Source organism: Lactuca serriola, chromosome 2 (assembly GCF_051521515.1).
Source record: "Lactuca serriola cultivar US96UC23 chromosome 2, Lser_US96UC23_V15, whole genome shotgun sequence".
Lineage (NCBI taxonomy): Eukaryota > Viridiplantae > Streptophyta > Magnoliopsida > Asterales > Asteraceae > Lactuca > Lactuca serriola.
The window spans coordinates 41,620,856-41,637,570 of NC_136409.1; the positions used below are offsets into that span (position 1 = coordinate 41,620,856).

The window sequence follows — 16,715 nt, forward strand, 5'->3', positions numbered from 1 at the left end:
ACCTCGACATTGCGACCAACGACTGGAAATGTGACATGTGCTGGTTATATTCTTATTTTAGCTTAATTGTTTAGTATGGTTTCATGTTGAATTGTTATTGTTAGTTTAATGTATTGCTACGTTATGAGATATTTAAGTGTCAATATTAAATATCAATTTTTCATAGAAGTCTCCACTCCCTTCATGATATATATATATATATATATATATATATATATATATATATATATATATATATATATAAAATCCTTTAAACATGATATATATATATATAAAATCCTTTAAACATGATATATTCCATGCTGGGATGTACTTATCGGCTGTCCATTATAGGGTTTTATTATATCAACGAATAACGTTAATTTCTATTAACAAATAAATGAAAATATTTTTAAAAAAGTGATATCAATAGATGGTGCATCTTCATCCAAAAATGCCTCTAATGACGAAAGTGAATTAAAACAAGAACATTCTCTTACTAGATCGGGATATACACGTTATATTTCTTATTGCAAAACATTATCGCATTTGGTTGGTATGCTTTCTTCTGTTACTAGTTGTGAGATCCGTGTATTACACGGGTTTAATAAAAATAAAAATTTAATATCAATATTTAAACATTAAATATTTTATAAAATAATATTTTTACATATCATAATGTAATCTTTTCAAACATTTATAAAAAAATCAAATCTTCTTTAGAGCATTTATGAGAATTTATTATCAAATTAATAGAATGATTCTCTTTCCTTATTTGAAATTTTATTTTAAAAAATGGAAATTCTCAAAAAATGACAAGTGGAAAATAATAATTCTAAAACTCTCACAAAATTACATGTGGCAAAACTCTTGAGAAATTGACAAGTGGCAAAAAAACCTTTATTTATTAGAGAGGATTGTTGTGCTTAATAAGTTAACGATGACTTTATAGTCAGTCAACGTCAAGCAAGTGATATGCAAATATATTTTCGATCCTTTCATTTCGTGTTCCATTGTAGTTGATGCTGATAATTTGAGGGATCACAAACATATTGTCATAAGCTCTACAAAACAATGATCAAGATATCATTGAGTGTTATAAGTTTGATGAAATCAATTATAACAACGATTAAAAAATATGAGAAATGATGGTTTGATGCACTTATGTTGGGTATCACCTTTTTTGTGAGAATAATTACATTCAAATGTTAAACATGGAGAAAGTTTATGTTAATCCAAGAAATCAAATGCAACATAACAATATATCCAATCAACATCATTTTGACTTTTTTTAAATAAAGTTTTGGATATGCAAATTTAAAAGTTCGGTTTTGTAAGGTAAGTTCTTGATTGCTTATTTGTATGACAGATTTGAATCCACATGATTCATTTTACAACTTTAACCCATCAAAGTTATGAAATTTCATTGATTTCTAACCACACAATTTTAGTTATAAAGATAAGATAAAATAATCTACATGAACTTTTGGTTTACTCCACTATGCAACAAGACATAAGATTTGTTACTTTGAATAGTACATCGGACATTGCTATATTGTTGGTGGAAACCAAGATGCATAATTTATTTTCGTTGATTTATCGGTTAGTGAAGTGATCATTGTTATTGCTTTTGCCGATTGTAGCCGTAACCATGAAGATATGTTTTTCTGCGATGAAGTTTTTAAAGTCAGATTTGTAGAATCGAATTTCGGATGAATTTGTTAAATGATTTTGGAATTTGCACGATTGAAAGAGAAATTTTTTCAAGGTTATAGATAAAAATATTATCATTCATTTCCGAGTTATGTGGCATTGTAGATTTTAATCATATAATGACATGTAATTGAGGTTTTTATTGTTATTCTACATGTTATTACTTAATTTTTTTTTTATTATTTTATACGGTCAATAATTAACTATCCGTTCCACATAATTTAATTTTAGGGATGAATCCCCTCGAGTCAGAGTCAGATAAGAGTATCATTAACCAAATACATAATTATTTATAACAATTTTTTTTTTTTTTTAAAAAATTCTAACTTTCCCGTTTTTATCATTTTTGACTTTTTGCGACTTTTCTTCACATAATCACAAGATAATTGATTTATTTCATTATTTGTTAAATGCCAAGACCTCAAGGAGGGATAATATATAGTAAGCCGGTTATCGAATAGGCGGCGACGTATATAGAATTGGGGAAATTTGGAAATAAAAGAAAATTGAAGAGTGGGAAATACGAAAACGGAAAATCGAGAGAAATTATAGCATCGAGAAGAGAAATCTTAACGAATGAATGAATGAGCCATCGCTGCCCACCTTCCCTCCTTTCTCTCGCCATTGATGCTGCTCTTTTCAATCTCCACAACATCTCCGATCTCTCTTTCCTTCCTGAACACATTCTCATCGACCTCTTCCTGGTACAAATCATTTTCACCCAAATTCTCTCCGCAATTATAGTTTTCGTTATTTTGTACAATCTGTTTATTGATTTATAGTTTTCCTAATCATCGCCTTGATTTTATTGATCGCTTTCGATTTTTTTTTCTTAGTTTGATTCCTGTTGTCATTCTATTTGTATTAGTTTGTGTTCTTTTTTATGATCAAAGCATTAGTTTTAAGCCACAATTAATTAGAAAAAACGGTGGTGTACGAATCGAGAATTCAGATGAATTTATCATTGACCTAATATGTGAAAACTCAGATTGTGTAATAGCGTCGGTTTACATGTTTGTTATTTTGTTAATTGTGTTTATACATATCAATTCTAGGGGGGTCAAACTGATAGACATGGTGAGAATTACAAATAAGAACTTCACTACACTTCTAATTATAATTGGAACTTGAAAAGGGTTAGTAAATAGAGAAATTGATTTCAAAATGATGATCTGATCTCAATTCTCTCTACACTTCACTCTCTTTTATAGATAATTCTTGTTTTCCCCCATTATTCTCTACAATCTGGCTGTAGATTTATCTCTTTTTGAATCATAGCCTAATATATGACCAAGTTGATTGATTGCTTCCGATCTTTCTTTTATTAAAATTTGATTTTTCTTGTTACTCTCTTCATATCAAAATGGTAGTTTTAGGGTAAAATTGATTTTTCTTGTTGTATGAATCAAGATTTAAGATGAACTGATCCTTGAACTAATTGTATGAAAACTACTCCTTGAGGTTCTTTTATCCAGAGGGTATATAGGAAGGCCCTTTTTTAGTGTTGGATGCATGGTGCTTAAAAAAGCATTTGAGAAAAATAAAGGTTACATATTTGGAAATTGAAGGAAGCAAATATGTGGCTTAATGGGGAAAGCCTTAATTTCCTTATCTGTTAAGTGTTAAGTTGTCTTTTCTGCAGTAGAAAATGACTTAATGGAATAAGCCAAAAAACCTGGCTTAATGTATTAAGACACCAACTTTCTACCTATTTTCCCTTCTTTTTTCTCCCATTTTCTCTCATGTTAAAATTGATGAATATTAAGTTGTGAAAATCATTTGTAAGAATGTAAGGGTTAATTGGTCATTTAGTCTCATTCAGACAAATCATACAGGTTATTCACTTTAAAATAAGCAGAGTTTTTGTTTATAATAATTAGGGGTTTAGCTAGTTTAGAATTGGTTTTGTGAGCTATCTATTCATTAATGAGGTTTATAAGCTGTTATTTTGCCTTTTAATAGTGTCTTGTGCTCAAACTTCATGTAATCCTCAAGATTGATTGGTAGATTATTGACTGAATATTTTGAGATCTTTTTCTTTCACTTGATGAATTAATTGGAAAATGAGTCAAATGACTTAATATGGTAAGATACATATGAATATCACATTGTTTTTGTTTTTTATTTAACACAATTTAAGTAACATTGTTGAACCAATTGTAAACTACCTAAAACACCCTTCAATAAAGACAAAATACAAGACTCTTATGGAGTATAGACCATAAGCAACATCGCAAATATTGCATTTTTTTTAAAATAAAGATCACTCTTTCTCTCTTGGTAATTTTGGATTATTTTGTTGCTATTAAAATTTGATATTTTTCAGAGAACCCTAAAGGCCGGGAAACTAAACCCTAGGATTTTGAAGGTTTTTGTTGCAACTGGAAACGAAGAAATCCTTTCAATGATTCGAGCACTTAATATACAACTTGTTCTCACCCCTATCCTCCCTACTAGTAAGTTATATCTGTATACTGTGTTTGACATATACTGCATTGGAATCACAACACAACCTATACAATAAAACAATGTATACTTTATTGGGATCACAACACAACAAACATTATACACTATATTGGGATCACAACACAATCTACACAACATTTTATACTTTGTTTGACATATGTTGTACGCGGATCAAACACAACCTACACAACAGTATTACAACATTATATACTGTGTTTGACATATACTATATTGAAATCACAACACAACCTACATAACACTGAATACTGTGTTTGACATATACTATATTGGGATCACAACCCAACCTACACAATAACTTTATATACTGTGTTTGACATATAGGGTAGTGGGAGCGCAAAACAACCTACACAATAAAAAAAACAACAATAAATTAATTTTTAATTATTTGTATCTATTTATTGTTTATAATATTATGTGCTTTTAACCTTTTGTAATTTTGTTTTGACAGGATGTTCGGACAAGTTCTAATTAAAACAATTAATTAATTTTTAATTAAATTTATCAAAAACATGTCTCAAGTAACCATAGACACCAACGAAATCGACATCGTAATCGCCGCTTTCCATTCCGACCTCACCTCCTTCCTCGAATCATGGCGTCCAATCTTTTCCCGATTCCATTTGATCATCATCCAAGATCCCGACCTCAAACAAGACCTAAAAATCCCAAAAGGATTCGACATCAACATCTACACCAAATCCGACATCGACAAACTAATCACCCCTTCCAATTCCGCCATTTTCTCCGGCTACTCCTCCCGCTACTTCGGCTACCTAATCTCAAAACGCAAATACATCGTCTCAATCGACGACGACTGCGTTCCCGCCAAAGACAACAACGACGAGTTAGTCGACATCGTGACGCAACACATCGTGAATCTCAAAACCCCTGCGACTCCTTTCTTCTTCAACACGCTTTACGATCCGTACAGAAACGGGTCGGATTTCGTCCGAGGGTATCCGTTTAGCTTACGGAGCGGCGTCCCTTGCGTACTGTCGTGTGGTCTCTGGCTTAACCTCGCCGATTACGACGCGCCGACGCAAGCCTTAAAGCCGGAGTCGAGAAATCTCCGGTATGTGGATGCGGTTATGACGGTGCCGAGGAAGGCGATGATGCCGATGAGCGGGATTAACATTGCGTTTGATCGGGAGATTCTCGGGCCGGCGTTGTTGCCGGGGTTGAAGCTTGCGAAGGAAGGGAAGTTCCGGTGGGAGACGATGGAGGATGTGTGGTGTGGGTTGGTGGTGAAGGCGGTGTGTGATCATCTCCGGTTGGGGGTGAAGAGTGGTGTGCCGTATGTGTGGCGGAATGAGAGAGGAAGTGCGATTGATAGTTTGAAGAAGGAGTGGGAAGGGGTTAAGTTGATGGAGGAGTTGGTGCCGTTTTTTCAGACGGTGGAGTTCTCGGAGGGGTGTGTGACGGCGGAAGGGTGTGTGATGGAGATGGCGGCGGCGATTGAGAAAGAGTTGGGTGGGAAGCATCCGGAGGTGGCGAATGCGGCGGAGAAGATGGTGGAGTGGGTGAAGTTGTGGAAGGAGGTGGAATCGGGGGTTTTGGGTTGAGAGGTATTTTGTTTTGGTAATAGTATTAATGAAAGTGAAATGGATAGAGGATGATTTGAAAATAAATAATGTCCTTAATTTATTTTGTTATTGTTATGATGTGTATTTGATATTTGAATTAGTATATTTGTTGGTTATTCAAATGTAAAGGCATGTTTGTTTTGTTTTTTTTTAATTAAGTTAAAAAAAGCTATTTAGTTGTTTAAATTAAGTATTTCTTAAGCAATTAAGTAAAAAAAAAAAAAAATTGGGTTGGTCTGAAATGGTATGTGATCTGTTTTGATCAAAATATTTAAAAGAGAAACATGAAACAAAGAAAATATGAGTCGATATTTCATTATGTATAACTATACCCAAGAAATATGGGTATTGAGCCTCTCTTTCTTTATTTGTTGCATTTTATTTTCAGCATAGTAGGACTAGTTTGAGATTCAAATAGATAACTAAAAACTCACATAATTGTCCCATATTTTGAGCCTCTCTTTCTTTATTTTTTCATGTATAGTTCATATGCTTTTTTATCATGTGTAGACCTATATCCAACAAATTCTGCACAGTGACTTTGGTAAAATCATCCTTGTGCCTAATAGTTTTTTTTTGAACCAGCAAGAATTTTATAAACTTTGCAAAGTAGAAAGACACTAAGAAGACAAAAAAAAAGCATCAAGTCTTTACGATTAATGGAAATGAGAGATACACCGACTATTCCATCTCTCCTTCCCCCCACCCCTACCCTATGCTTAAGCCATGCGAGCACCAAAGATACAACATTATCAAATATAAATGCACAAGTGAAGATCTTTTCCTGTTAAGAATTAAGTCGATTTTTGCCTTTTATATCTATCGGCTAAGAGTAAGCAACTGAAACAGTTTCACCCAAACTGTGATGTCGATTGTTATTGGAGTTTCCGGTCTTCAATATTACAATGTAAGGTGACTTGCACCATTTTTTTTTCAAGACTATGTTTATGACTAACAAGCTCTTGCTACAGACAAATTAAAGAATTAGAGCATTGACAATCCATACAAAAAAAAAAAACTTACAATTCATACTCATGTACAGAGAATCATAGAGTCATACGCACACACAGAGAATCAATATGTTCAATCCATCAAAACTTTAAACTTTGACAATTCATTTGCATAGCAATGACGGTGCTTGAGAATCAGAGATTGAAAATTCATACACATAGACATGGTTTAAAGAGAATTAGATAATGAGGATCACTTACCTTTTGAGAGTGAGATGAAGAATCTGTGTGGATGAGAAAGCAAGATCGAATAAGGAAGGAGCGTCATTAGCCTTAGAATCTTTTTCCCAGCAGTATCTAAAAACTTTAATAGAAGGGTATAATGGGCAATTCAAATAAATCTCAATGGATGGATTAAAATTTACAGTGGAAAAATCAGTTCCTAAGAAATATATCGATTATTATGGTTCGGTTTTACTATTTAATTCAGTTGGTTCATCTTTTTAAAGAAATACCTTTTCTTTGTCTACATTTCATTGCGTATAATTATATCATCGTTTTTACCTCTTGACTTTTATTTGTTTTAAGATTGGTTTATGAATTTTTTCAATCATCTTATTTGATTTCATTTTAAGTCACGATAGGATTTGGAATTTAGATTTCAATAATTATATTATAAAATTGTTTGTGTACATAAAAAATACTCTTAAAAAAGCCATATATCATCAAAAAAATATTACAAAAAGTTAAAAAAATAAAAAAATATTAGAAGAAGTATATTAAAAAATTAAAATTTTTAGAAATATGTTAAAAGTTTCAAAGTATACTTATTTGATAAATATTTTTAAAATTATATCAAATTAATAAATATCTTTTTATAAATAAAACACCATTTTAATGCAAAACTCAAGAAAATATTATTAAAGTACAATCCATAATGTAATGTATCAATTTTTAGAATATAATTTTCGTTTTTAAACACATTTTTGTAAGATATATTCAGGGCAAAACCCTTTATTTGTAAACCATAGTTTAAAATCAGAGTTGCAAAAAAAGTGTCGTGAAATCTCAAATTATTAAACTGTTGATGGAGTGTGTACAGTCATGTATTTGTTTTCTCAAGAACTGTTAAAGTACCCAAAAAACATTTAATTCACAACTATAAGCATAAAACTTAGTGTATTCTCCAAAACACTCCACACAACAATAAACATATAACGCATGCACATCAGGCCTACATCACAAAGCTGGACCGCCATCAACATCAAGTTGGACCACTTTCCTTGGGTCTACACCATAAAGCTGGACCGCCCTCTGGGCCTTTAGCACAAAGTTGGACTGCCCTCTAAAGCCTACTATAATGATCTAGACTGCTCTCATTGGGCCTACAGTCATACACTGGATCGATCTCGCCTCTTGGCATTCAGCACACAGTTGGACCGCCTTAACCCAACTACAACATGTTGGCATATGCACATAACAATAACAAGTAAACACAATTAATCATAACAAAATCTTCCTTCCTAACAAATCATTACAACATATCAACATCCTAACAACACAAAGGATACATACTGCATTATAAAGTATGCTGAGAAGACTCACTTGAGCTAAACATCAGAAGCTCCACAACAATCTCAACAACAGAACCAACCACTTAAGCTACCTAAAGCAAACCGGAGCTATTTCTATGTCAAACACTCAGTTCTACCCAAGTTTGACCAAAAGCCAAACCGGTCAAAAGTCAATGGTCAATGTCAACAGTCAAAGTCAACTTAACAGGTCACCACGTAGTGGCCAACTGTTGGATGTTGTGGTTACCAAACGATAAAAGAGTCACGATGAGTCCTGCCACCATGTCGTGGGTCTTCCTTGGCCATGTTATGGTGATAGATTGAAAGCCTTTTTCTTCATTAAAAGCTTAATCCATAAAGACCAAGACTCATAACATCAGATCTGGTACCTAATAACTTCTTAATGGATAAAGTTTTGTACTTTATCTATTAGGATTGTCCAAACAATCAAGATCTAGACTTAAAGTCTCAAGTGGACCAAGAATGTATCTTTCTCAACTTAGTCCATTAACTCCAAGTCTCCAACCTTCATATCTGAATTAACATGATGTTTAGATGAATAAATTTCCAACTTTATCCATAATGATGTCACAAATTTTTAAGATCTAAACTATAATACACCAAATGACCTAAAGGACCAAGATAACTTGCATGACTTAAAAGGAAGGGAAAAGATCATAACTTACCTAGCCCATGAGATCCCTTAATTATTTTAAACTTATCAAAAGATGTTGGAGTCCACTTAACTCCAAGATCACCTATAAAATGGACTAAAAGGTCCAAAAGCTATAGATGACAAGATCTAAACAACTAAAGACTCATATATAAATTTTATACTCACAATAATCCAAAAATGAAGTGACTTTGATGGATCCAAACTGGAAACAACATTCCTTGCAACCAAAAGAACTTTATTGATCTTCAAGCTAGATCAAATCACCACCAAAAGCACTCAAAAGAGGTTCAAGGAGTGATGAGGAGCTCAAATCATGAAGAGGGAGGCTAGGGTTGCTCCCAAGGAACTCTAGATATGATGGAGGCCGAGAAAATGATCTAAAACATGAAACCTTCCCTTTAAATATGTTGAAAATCCTACAATTTATGGGCTTGGGCTGCACAACGACCACTACGTGGTGACCACCACGTCGTGGTGACCTGCTCATCACTTTGTGGTGTGGTTTTTCACCCATTTCATTCCAAATTAAAACAATCATAATTCTTCATTCTAAGACCGTTTTCAATGATCTTTATATGCACACGGAGGTATTAAAAAGACTTATAGCCCTATCTAATTACTTTACACTTAATACATATCGAACTAAAACCATTGATCCATGCAAGAAGCCCAAAATATCATTTTTCTCATTTTACCCTTTGTTTCCAAAGCACATATAACACCCTTTTTCTGCTTTCAGTAGGATTCAATATAAACCGTCATTTATAAAATTCATGTAACAACCCAAATTTTAAAAGAAAATTTTCATTTTTAGTTAATCAAACACATTTGCATAAACCATGAAATCACAAGATAATTGTTTCAAATCCACATTCATTACAACTTTATTTAAAAAAATCAGAGTGTCCCATAACATATCATTGAGAGAGAGAGAGAGAGAGCGAGTGTGTGTGTGTGCACGTCACGCCATCATGCCTTGCTCTTGCCCTTGGGCTCAGATGTACCTGAAACAAATCCATAAATGGTAAACTGAAAGCTTAGTGAGTTCCCCATAGCATACCCACACACAAACCACATACAACATATCATACCAGCTAAAATAGTTATACATAAACCATGCATACAACATATAAGGAAGCCATGGAAACCTTCCAAGGTCTTACTCCAAACGCCACGGGAAACCCCCACATGGTCTTGACTAGCCGCCACTGGAACCCCCACGCGGTCTTGGCTAATTATCGCGGGAACCCCCACACGGTCTACACAAGTCTTGCAATATCATACGGGTTAACAAATCAACATTCTAAGAATCCCCGAAAAACCTCCAAGGACTTATACTAGATACCATGGGAACCTCCACATGGTCTTAATTATGCTGCCTCAGAAACCCCCGAGGTCTTTCATACAAATGTCCTAACAACATATCACATAACCAACTATCAATCCATACAACAATAAATGGGCCGACCTTGGTACCTTAGACCCATTGGTATGGTGAGAAGACTCACCTCTGTCTGCTGAATGCGAAAGTTGCTCTCCTAACAGTCTGTAACCTCTCGTGCTGAATAATAATATTAATCAATGTTAGGACTTTACTTAATCAAAGGGAACCCAACCCCAAGTCCTTCCAAAAAGGCCCAATTATCCTTTCTTTGTTAATGGGCCCAAACTCCATGTCCAAAATCATTAATGGGCCTCTTGGCTCAATAAGACCCTACCATAACACCAATGGCCCAATACAGATACAATAGCCTACTATTCTCAGAATGCAACCAAGTCCAATAACCAAATGAGGCCGAACAGATCAAAGGCCCAAAACAGATCCAAGCCCATCTGTGATGCGTACGCTTAGCGTACCACCCTGGTACACGTAACGTACTGGGGTTCGAGGACTTACGTGCAACGTACACTGGCTTACGCCCTGCGTACAAAAAGATTAAGCACTTTTCCCATTAAGTGCTTAATACTTGATTCTTTTACGTCCAAAAGTCAGATCTAAGCTTATTAAGACGACATGGGGCATAAAGTTGGAAACTTTATGCCTTTGCATGCTTCATATGTTCCCAACACCCCCATTAAGACCTTCCTAAGGTTCTTATCCCATGCATGAGGCCAAAACATTCACCAAGACTCTATTTTTATGTTAACAAAAGACCAAGGGACCTCATATCTTTCATTTCCATCCTCTGGAGTTGCTTAACTCATAAGAGGAGGTCCAAAATCAACCAAAGGGACAAAACTAGAAAACCCTAGCTAAATCAAATGAATAAGATGGCATGCTCCAAGCTTTATACCTCCAGAAGTTTCTCAAGGTCAACTATATGCAGATTCTTGAAGCCAAATGACACTCCAAGCTTCGTTGACAACTTCTCCTCTTTGAATGAACACTAAAAAGGACCACAAAGCACTCTTAAAGCTCAAAATGCACTCAAAAATGGTATTAGGGTTTCCAGAGACGTTTGAAGGTGAAGGAGGCTGTTTATAGTGAGGCTCAAATGAGTTAAGGATGTATATATATATGTCTTAAGTCCGGAAATTGGGGTTTTAGCCCTCTGTTGCGTATGTACCCTTACGTACGCCCCACATACGCAAGGCTCCTTTGCGATCCTTCTCCCATAGTACGCTAAGCGTACCCTTAGGTACGCCCAGCGTACGAGAGGGACTATTTTTGCCAATTAATTCATTTTCAAGGGTTTCAAAGGTGTACCTGATTTGTAGTGTTACAACTCTCCCCTACTTGAACTAGACTTCATCCTCGAAGTCCGTAGTTACGAATAGATCGGGATAATGCTCCCGCATCTCCTCCTCCAGCTCCCAAGTCCATTTGGAGCCTCTTCGGTGCCGCCATTGCACCTTTACCAACTTTACCTCCTTGTTCCGAAGACCCTTCGTCTTCCTATCTAAGATGGCCACCGGCCTCTCGATGTAGTTCAGGGCCTCATCCACCTGAATATCATCTAATGAAATGACTGCAGACTCGTCAGTGACACACTTCCGAATCTAAGACACGTGGAAGGTGTTGTGAATCTGGCTAAGCTCCTCTGGCAGATCCAAGAGATATGCCACCTTGCCCACCCGGATCGTGATCCTGAACGGGCCTATGAACTGAGGCCCCAATTTTCCCTTCTTGCGAAACCTGATAATTCCCTTCCAGGGCGACACCTTCAGCAACACAAAATCCACCACCTGAAATTCAAGATCCGATCGCTGTTGGTCAGCATAACTTTTCTGACGGCTTTGTGCGACCCGCAGCCGGTTGCGCACCTGCTGAATCAGCCTGGTGGTCTTGAGCACTACTTCAGTGCTCCCCATGACCCAGTGCCCAACCTCGTACCAAGAAACCGAGGTCCGGAACCTCCGACCATATAACATCTTGAATGGAGCTCGGTCAATACTGGCATGGTAACTGTTATTATACAAAAACTCTGCCAGTGGGAGGTACGTGTCCCAACTACCTCCAAAATCCAACACGCATACTCGTGTGCGTGATGCGCCCCGATAAGAGGCACGAATCGCTCTGACAGGACAAACAAATCTCACCATGTGTCACGTTTTCATAGGAGCCACATCATCCAGCCAATCGCGTGCACGATGCGTGAAACATCCCAAAAAACAGTCCAAAAATTTCGTTTTGAATTTGTTAATAAACCATAAATAACATCATCAAGTGAACGTCATAAAACGTGTATCTCAAAAACATGATATCAACTGTCAAAATATCAAGTATCATCTCAAATATCAGAGTAAAATATCCCAGGCTATAAAACTGTGGTGTGTGCCATGCGAATACCCCGAGCCATTCCCTTTGCTAGCAGAAGTACCTGAAACCAAAACTGAAAAATGTAAGCACGAAGCTTAGTGAGCTCGCCTAGACTACCACATAACATACATTAAACACATAATAGAAAATACTGGGCCTTACTCATTGCATCGGGCCCCGCCCGAGATCGGACGAATCCGACATCGGTCCCCACCCGGCTTCGGGCCGAAGTTCGGCATCGGGCCCCGCCGCCCTAGGCCCAGTATATATATCATAAAAACATACACAAAGCACATAACCATATAACATAAAACATATAAAGCTTCCTCGGGCTTGTCCTGACATTGGACTCAAGTCCGGAACACATAACACATGACATATAAGCTAAAACTACATCGGGCTTGCCCTGACATCAGACCGGGGTCCGGAACATACAATCAAACACATGCAAGAATCACGAAGACATCCAACATACAACATTCCTCAGGCTTGCACTGACATCGGACCACAGTCTGGAACATATAAGTTGCATTGGGCTACCCCGACATCGGACCTAAGTCCGACATACACTAACATACATAAGCGGGCCGACATTGGCACCTTCAACCCGTTCCTACTAGAGGAAAACTCACCTCTCATACTGGATGCTGATCTTGTGTGTGAGGAATCTCTACTGGCTCCTCTCACGACACCCTGGCTAACTCTATACAATAATACTTAGTCAGAAAGCTGAAAATCCATCTATGGGTAAAATGACCATTTAACCCTTGGTCAAAGTCAATGCTCTGGTCAAAGTCAACATTATGGGTTGACCAACTCGTCGAGTTCTATAACTCAGAAATCCTGGAATCACGACTCAACTCGCTGAGTCATCCTCCGACTCGTCGAGTCCTATCAAGCTACTCATAGTCGCGGCTTGGCGATTCAAACTCGTCGAGTCCCTCTATAGACTCGTCGAGTTCTAGTATAAATTGGAATGGGACAACATGACCCAACTCGTCGAGTTCCCTCATGGACTCGACAAGTCCTTCTATCTGAATTGGCCATCTTAACAGAGTAAGCCCTTATTTTCTAGATCTAAAGCCCATACTTCCATTGCTCACTGGAAATGACCTTTCTAAGGGTAAAGTTTCCAACTTTACCCGTTTATAGCCCTTTTTGAAGGTTTATCTAAAAACCCTAATTCTTTTAGGACATAGATCTTGTCCCAACAGCCTTAGAATCTCAAACCAAAGCATGCAAACCAAGATATAGGGCCTAGATACCAGTTAACCACGAAAAGTCTCAAGCTTGCATCCTTGCATGGCTTTTTAAGCTTAAAAGGCCATCATAACATCCTTAACACTTGCATGGGGACTCTAGGGGCATAAAATTTGCACCTTTATGTCCTCATAGCCCCTATAGACACTAGATCTAGAAGAATACCCACCAGGGTCGATCCTTTCCCAAAAACTATCAATATTGGACTAAAACCCACATAAAAATGGAAATGAATAGATACAAGAAAAGAATGATCAAGTTTGAAGCTTTATTACCAGAATCTGCAGCTAAAGGGATGAAGCTTCTGGATCTACTCCTTCTCTCTTGAGTCCTCTATCTTCCTCTTCTTTCACAAGCTTCAAAAGGCACAAAGAACACTCAAAATGGCTATCACACTCTAAGAACACTCTAGGGTTTTGTGGATGAGGGTTTGGGACAAGGAGGCTGTAAATGAGGCCAATGGGTGGGGATTAGGATGCTTAAATAAGGTGTAAAACCCCGAAATTAGGGTTTCACCCTGGCCAGGCTACTCGCCAAGTCAGGGACTCAACTCGCTGAGTCGATAACTTAAACCCCACGCATAGACTGCTCTCTACTCGACGAGTTAGGGCCACCAACTCATCCAGTTCTTCTTTCAAAAATAAATAAATAATTAAATTAAATGCGTACCAGGGAACCGGGCATTACAATCCCCCCTACTCGTCTTAGACTTCTTCCTTGAAGTCTGTTGCATTTGGAAACAACTTCGACTAGTGCTCCCTCATCTCCTCCTTGGGGTCCTATGTTCACTCCGAACCCTTACGGTGTTGTCACTGCACCTTCACTAGCTTAACCCTCTTCTTCCTCAGCTTATTCATCTTGCGATCCAGAATCGCCACTGGTCTCTCAATGTAATTTAGGCTGTCATCAACCTGAATATCCTATAAGGGAACAACTGTTGTGTCATCCACTAAGCACTTCCGTAGTTGGGAAACATGGAAAGTGCTGTGGATTTGGCTGAGCTCTGCGGGAAGATCCAATCGATGTTCCACCTTGCCCACCCGGGAAATAACTCTGAAGGGGCCAATATACCTGGGGCCCAGCTTGCCCCGCTTCCGGAACCTGATAATACCCTTCCAGGGTGACACCTTTAGGAGGACCATGTCACCTACCTGAAACTCCAAGTCTAAATGCCGCTTGTCGGCGTAACTCTTCTGCCGACTCTGAGCAGTCTGGAGCCTGCTCCGGACCTACTGGATCCGCTCTGTGGTCTTGAGTACTACCTCCGTACTCCCCATGACCCTATGACCAACCTCACCCTAATAGATTGAGGTCCTACACTTCCTCTCGTAGAGCATCTCAAAGGGATGTCAGTCTATACCAGCGTGGTAACTGTTGTTATACGAAAATTCCACTAACGGAAGATACGTATCCCAACTGCCACCGAAATTCAAAACACATGCACGAAGCATGTCCTCGAGAGTCTGAATCGTCCTTTCACTCTGTCTGTTTGTCCGGGGGTGGAAAGCGATGCTGAAGTGGAGACGAGTACCCATCTGGTCGTGAAACCACTTCCAAAATCTAGAAGTAAAATGGACATCTCGGTATGACACCACTGAGACACGCAATCAATGTCGTGCCACTACCTCTCGTACATAAATCTCGGGTAACTTCTCAGCCGATATGCTCACATGGATTGGGATAAAGTGATCGCTCTTGGTTAACCGATCCACGATGACCCATATCGAATCAATCCCACGTGCGGTCCTGGGAAGCTTAGTGATAAAACTCATTGTAATATCCTCCCACTTCCACACGGGGATGTCTAATGGCTGCATCTTTCCATGAGGCCTCTGGTGCTCTGCCTTGACGTTTCTGCAGGTCTGACATCTCTCTACGTACCAAGCTATATCCCGCTTCATGCAGGGCCTCCAGTAATCGGGTCGAAGATCTCTATACATCTTCGTCACCCGGGATGGATGGAGAACCATGACTTGTGGGCCTCATCCATCAATATCTGCCGTACTCCACCCCAGTAAGGTACCCATCCCCTCCCATGTAGGGTCAACAATCCACGACTGTCGTAATCAAAGGAGGCCACCTAGCCTATGATCCGCTCGCACTTACGGTGCTTCTCCTTCAGGCCCTCAAGGCATGCCTCTCAGATCAGCTCTAGCAATGGGGTGATCACCATCATCCTCAGGTAGATATCTCAAATCAGGGCCGCTACCACCTTGAAGCTCAGGGCATCGGCCACCACATTGGCCTTGCTCGGGTGGTAAAGGATCTCACAATTGTAGTCCTTCACCACATCTAACCACCGACGTTGCCTCGTGTTCATGTTCGACTGATCGATGAGGTACCTCAAACTCTTGTGGTCTGTGTAAATGGTACAACGGACCCCGTAAAGGTAATGCCATCAAATCTTGAGGGTGAACACCACAACCCCCAACTCTAAATCGTGCGTAAGATAGTTAGCCTCGTGAGGCTTCAGCTTCCGCGAAGCATAAGCTATCACATGACCCTACTGCATCAACACTGCTCCCATGCCTATGATCGAAGCATCACAGTAAACTACAAAATCATCTACACCCTCTGGAAGAGTGAGAATCGGTGCCTCACACAACCGCTGCCAGAGCGTCTCGAAGGCTGTCTGTTGCTCAGGTCCCCAGTGAAAAACCACCGACTTATTGGTTAGTCGGGTCAAAGGAACTGCAATTTTGGAGAAGTCCTGAATAAATCTCCTGTAATACC

General features: G+C 38.2%; 1 protein-coding gene and 1 pseudogene across 1 annotated transcript; both read left to right on the forward strand.

The window, feature by feature from the left end:
* The first annotated feature begins 2,257 nt into the window (after window positions 1-2,257).
* Window positions 2,258-4,767, forward strand: LOC145086187 (UDP-arabinopyranose mutase). Its single transcript, XM_079023933.1, has 3 exons — window positions 2,258-2,396; window positions 4,019-4,148; window positions 4,628-4,767. Exons 1-3 carry the CDS (start codon window positions 2,277-2,279, stop codon window positions 4,645-4,647), a joined length of 270 nt encoding a protein of 89 aa, XP_078880059.1. The 5' UTR covers window positions 2,258-2,276; the 3' UTR covers window positions 4,648-4,767.
* On the forward strand, window positions 4,689-5,948 carry LOC145086186 (putative UDP-arabinopyranose mutase 5 pseudogene; annotated as a pseudogene).
* The last annotated feature ends 10,767 nt before the right edge of the window (window positions 5,949-16,715 follow it).

What these genes read in the sequence shown, in the direction of transcription:
- LOC145086187 (XM_079023933.1), top strand. Translation starts at nt 2,277, where the DNA reads ATGAGCCATCGCTGCCCACCTTCCCTCCTTTCTCTCGCCATTGATGCT. An exon ending in TTCTCATCGACCTCTTCCTG is followed by an intron (nt 2,397 to 4,018) that starts GTACAAATCATT and finishes GATATTTTTCAG; the next exon opens with AGAACCCTAAAGGCCGGGAA. An exon ending in CACCCCTATCCTCCCTACTA is followed by an intron (nt 4,149 to 4,627) that starts GTAAGTTATATC and finishes TTGTTTTGACAG; the next exon opens with GATGTTCGGACAAGTTCTAA.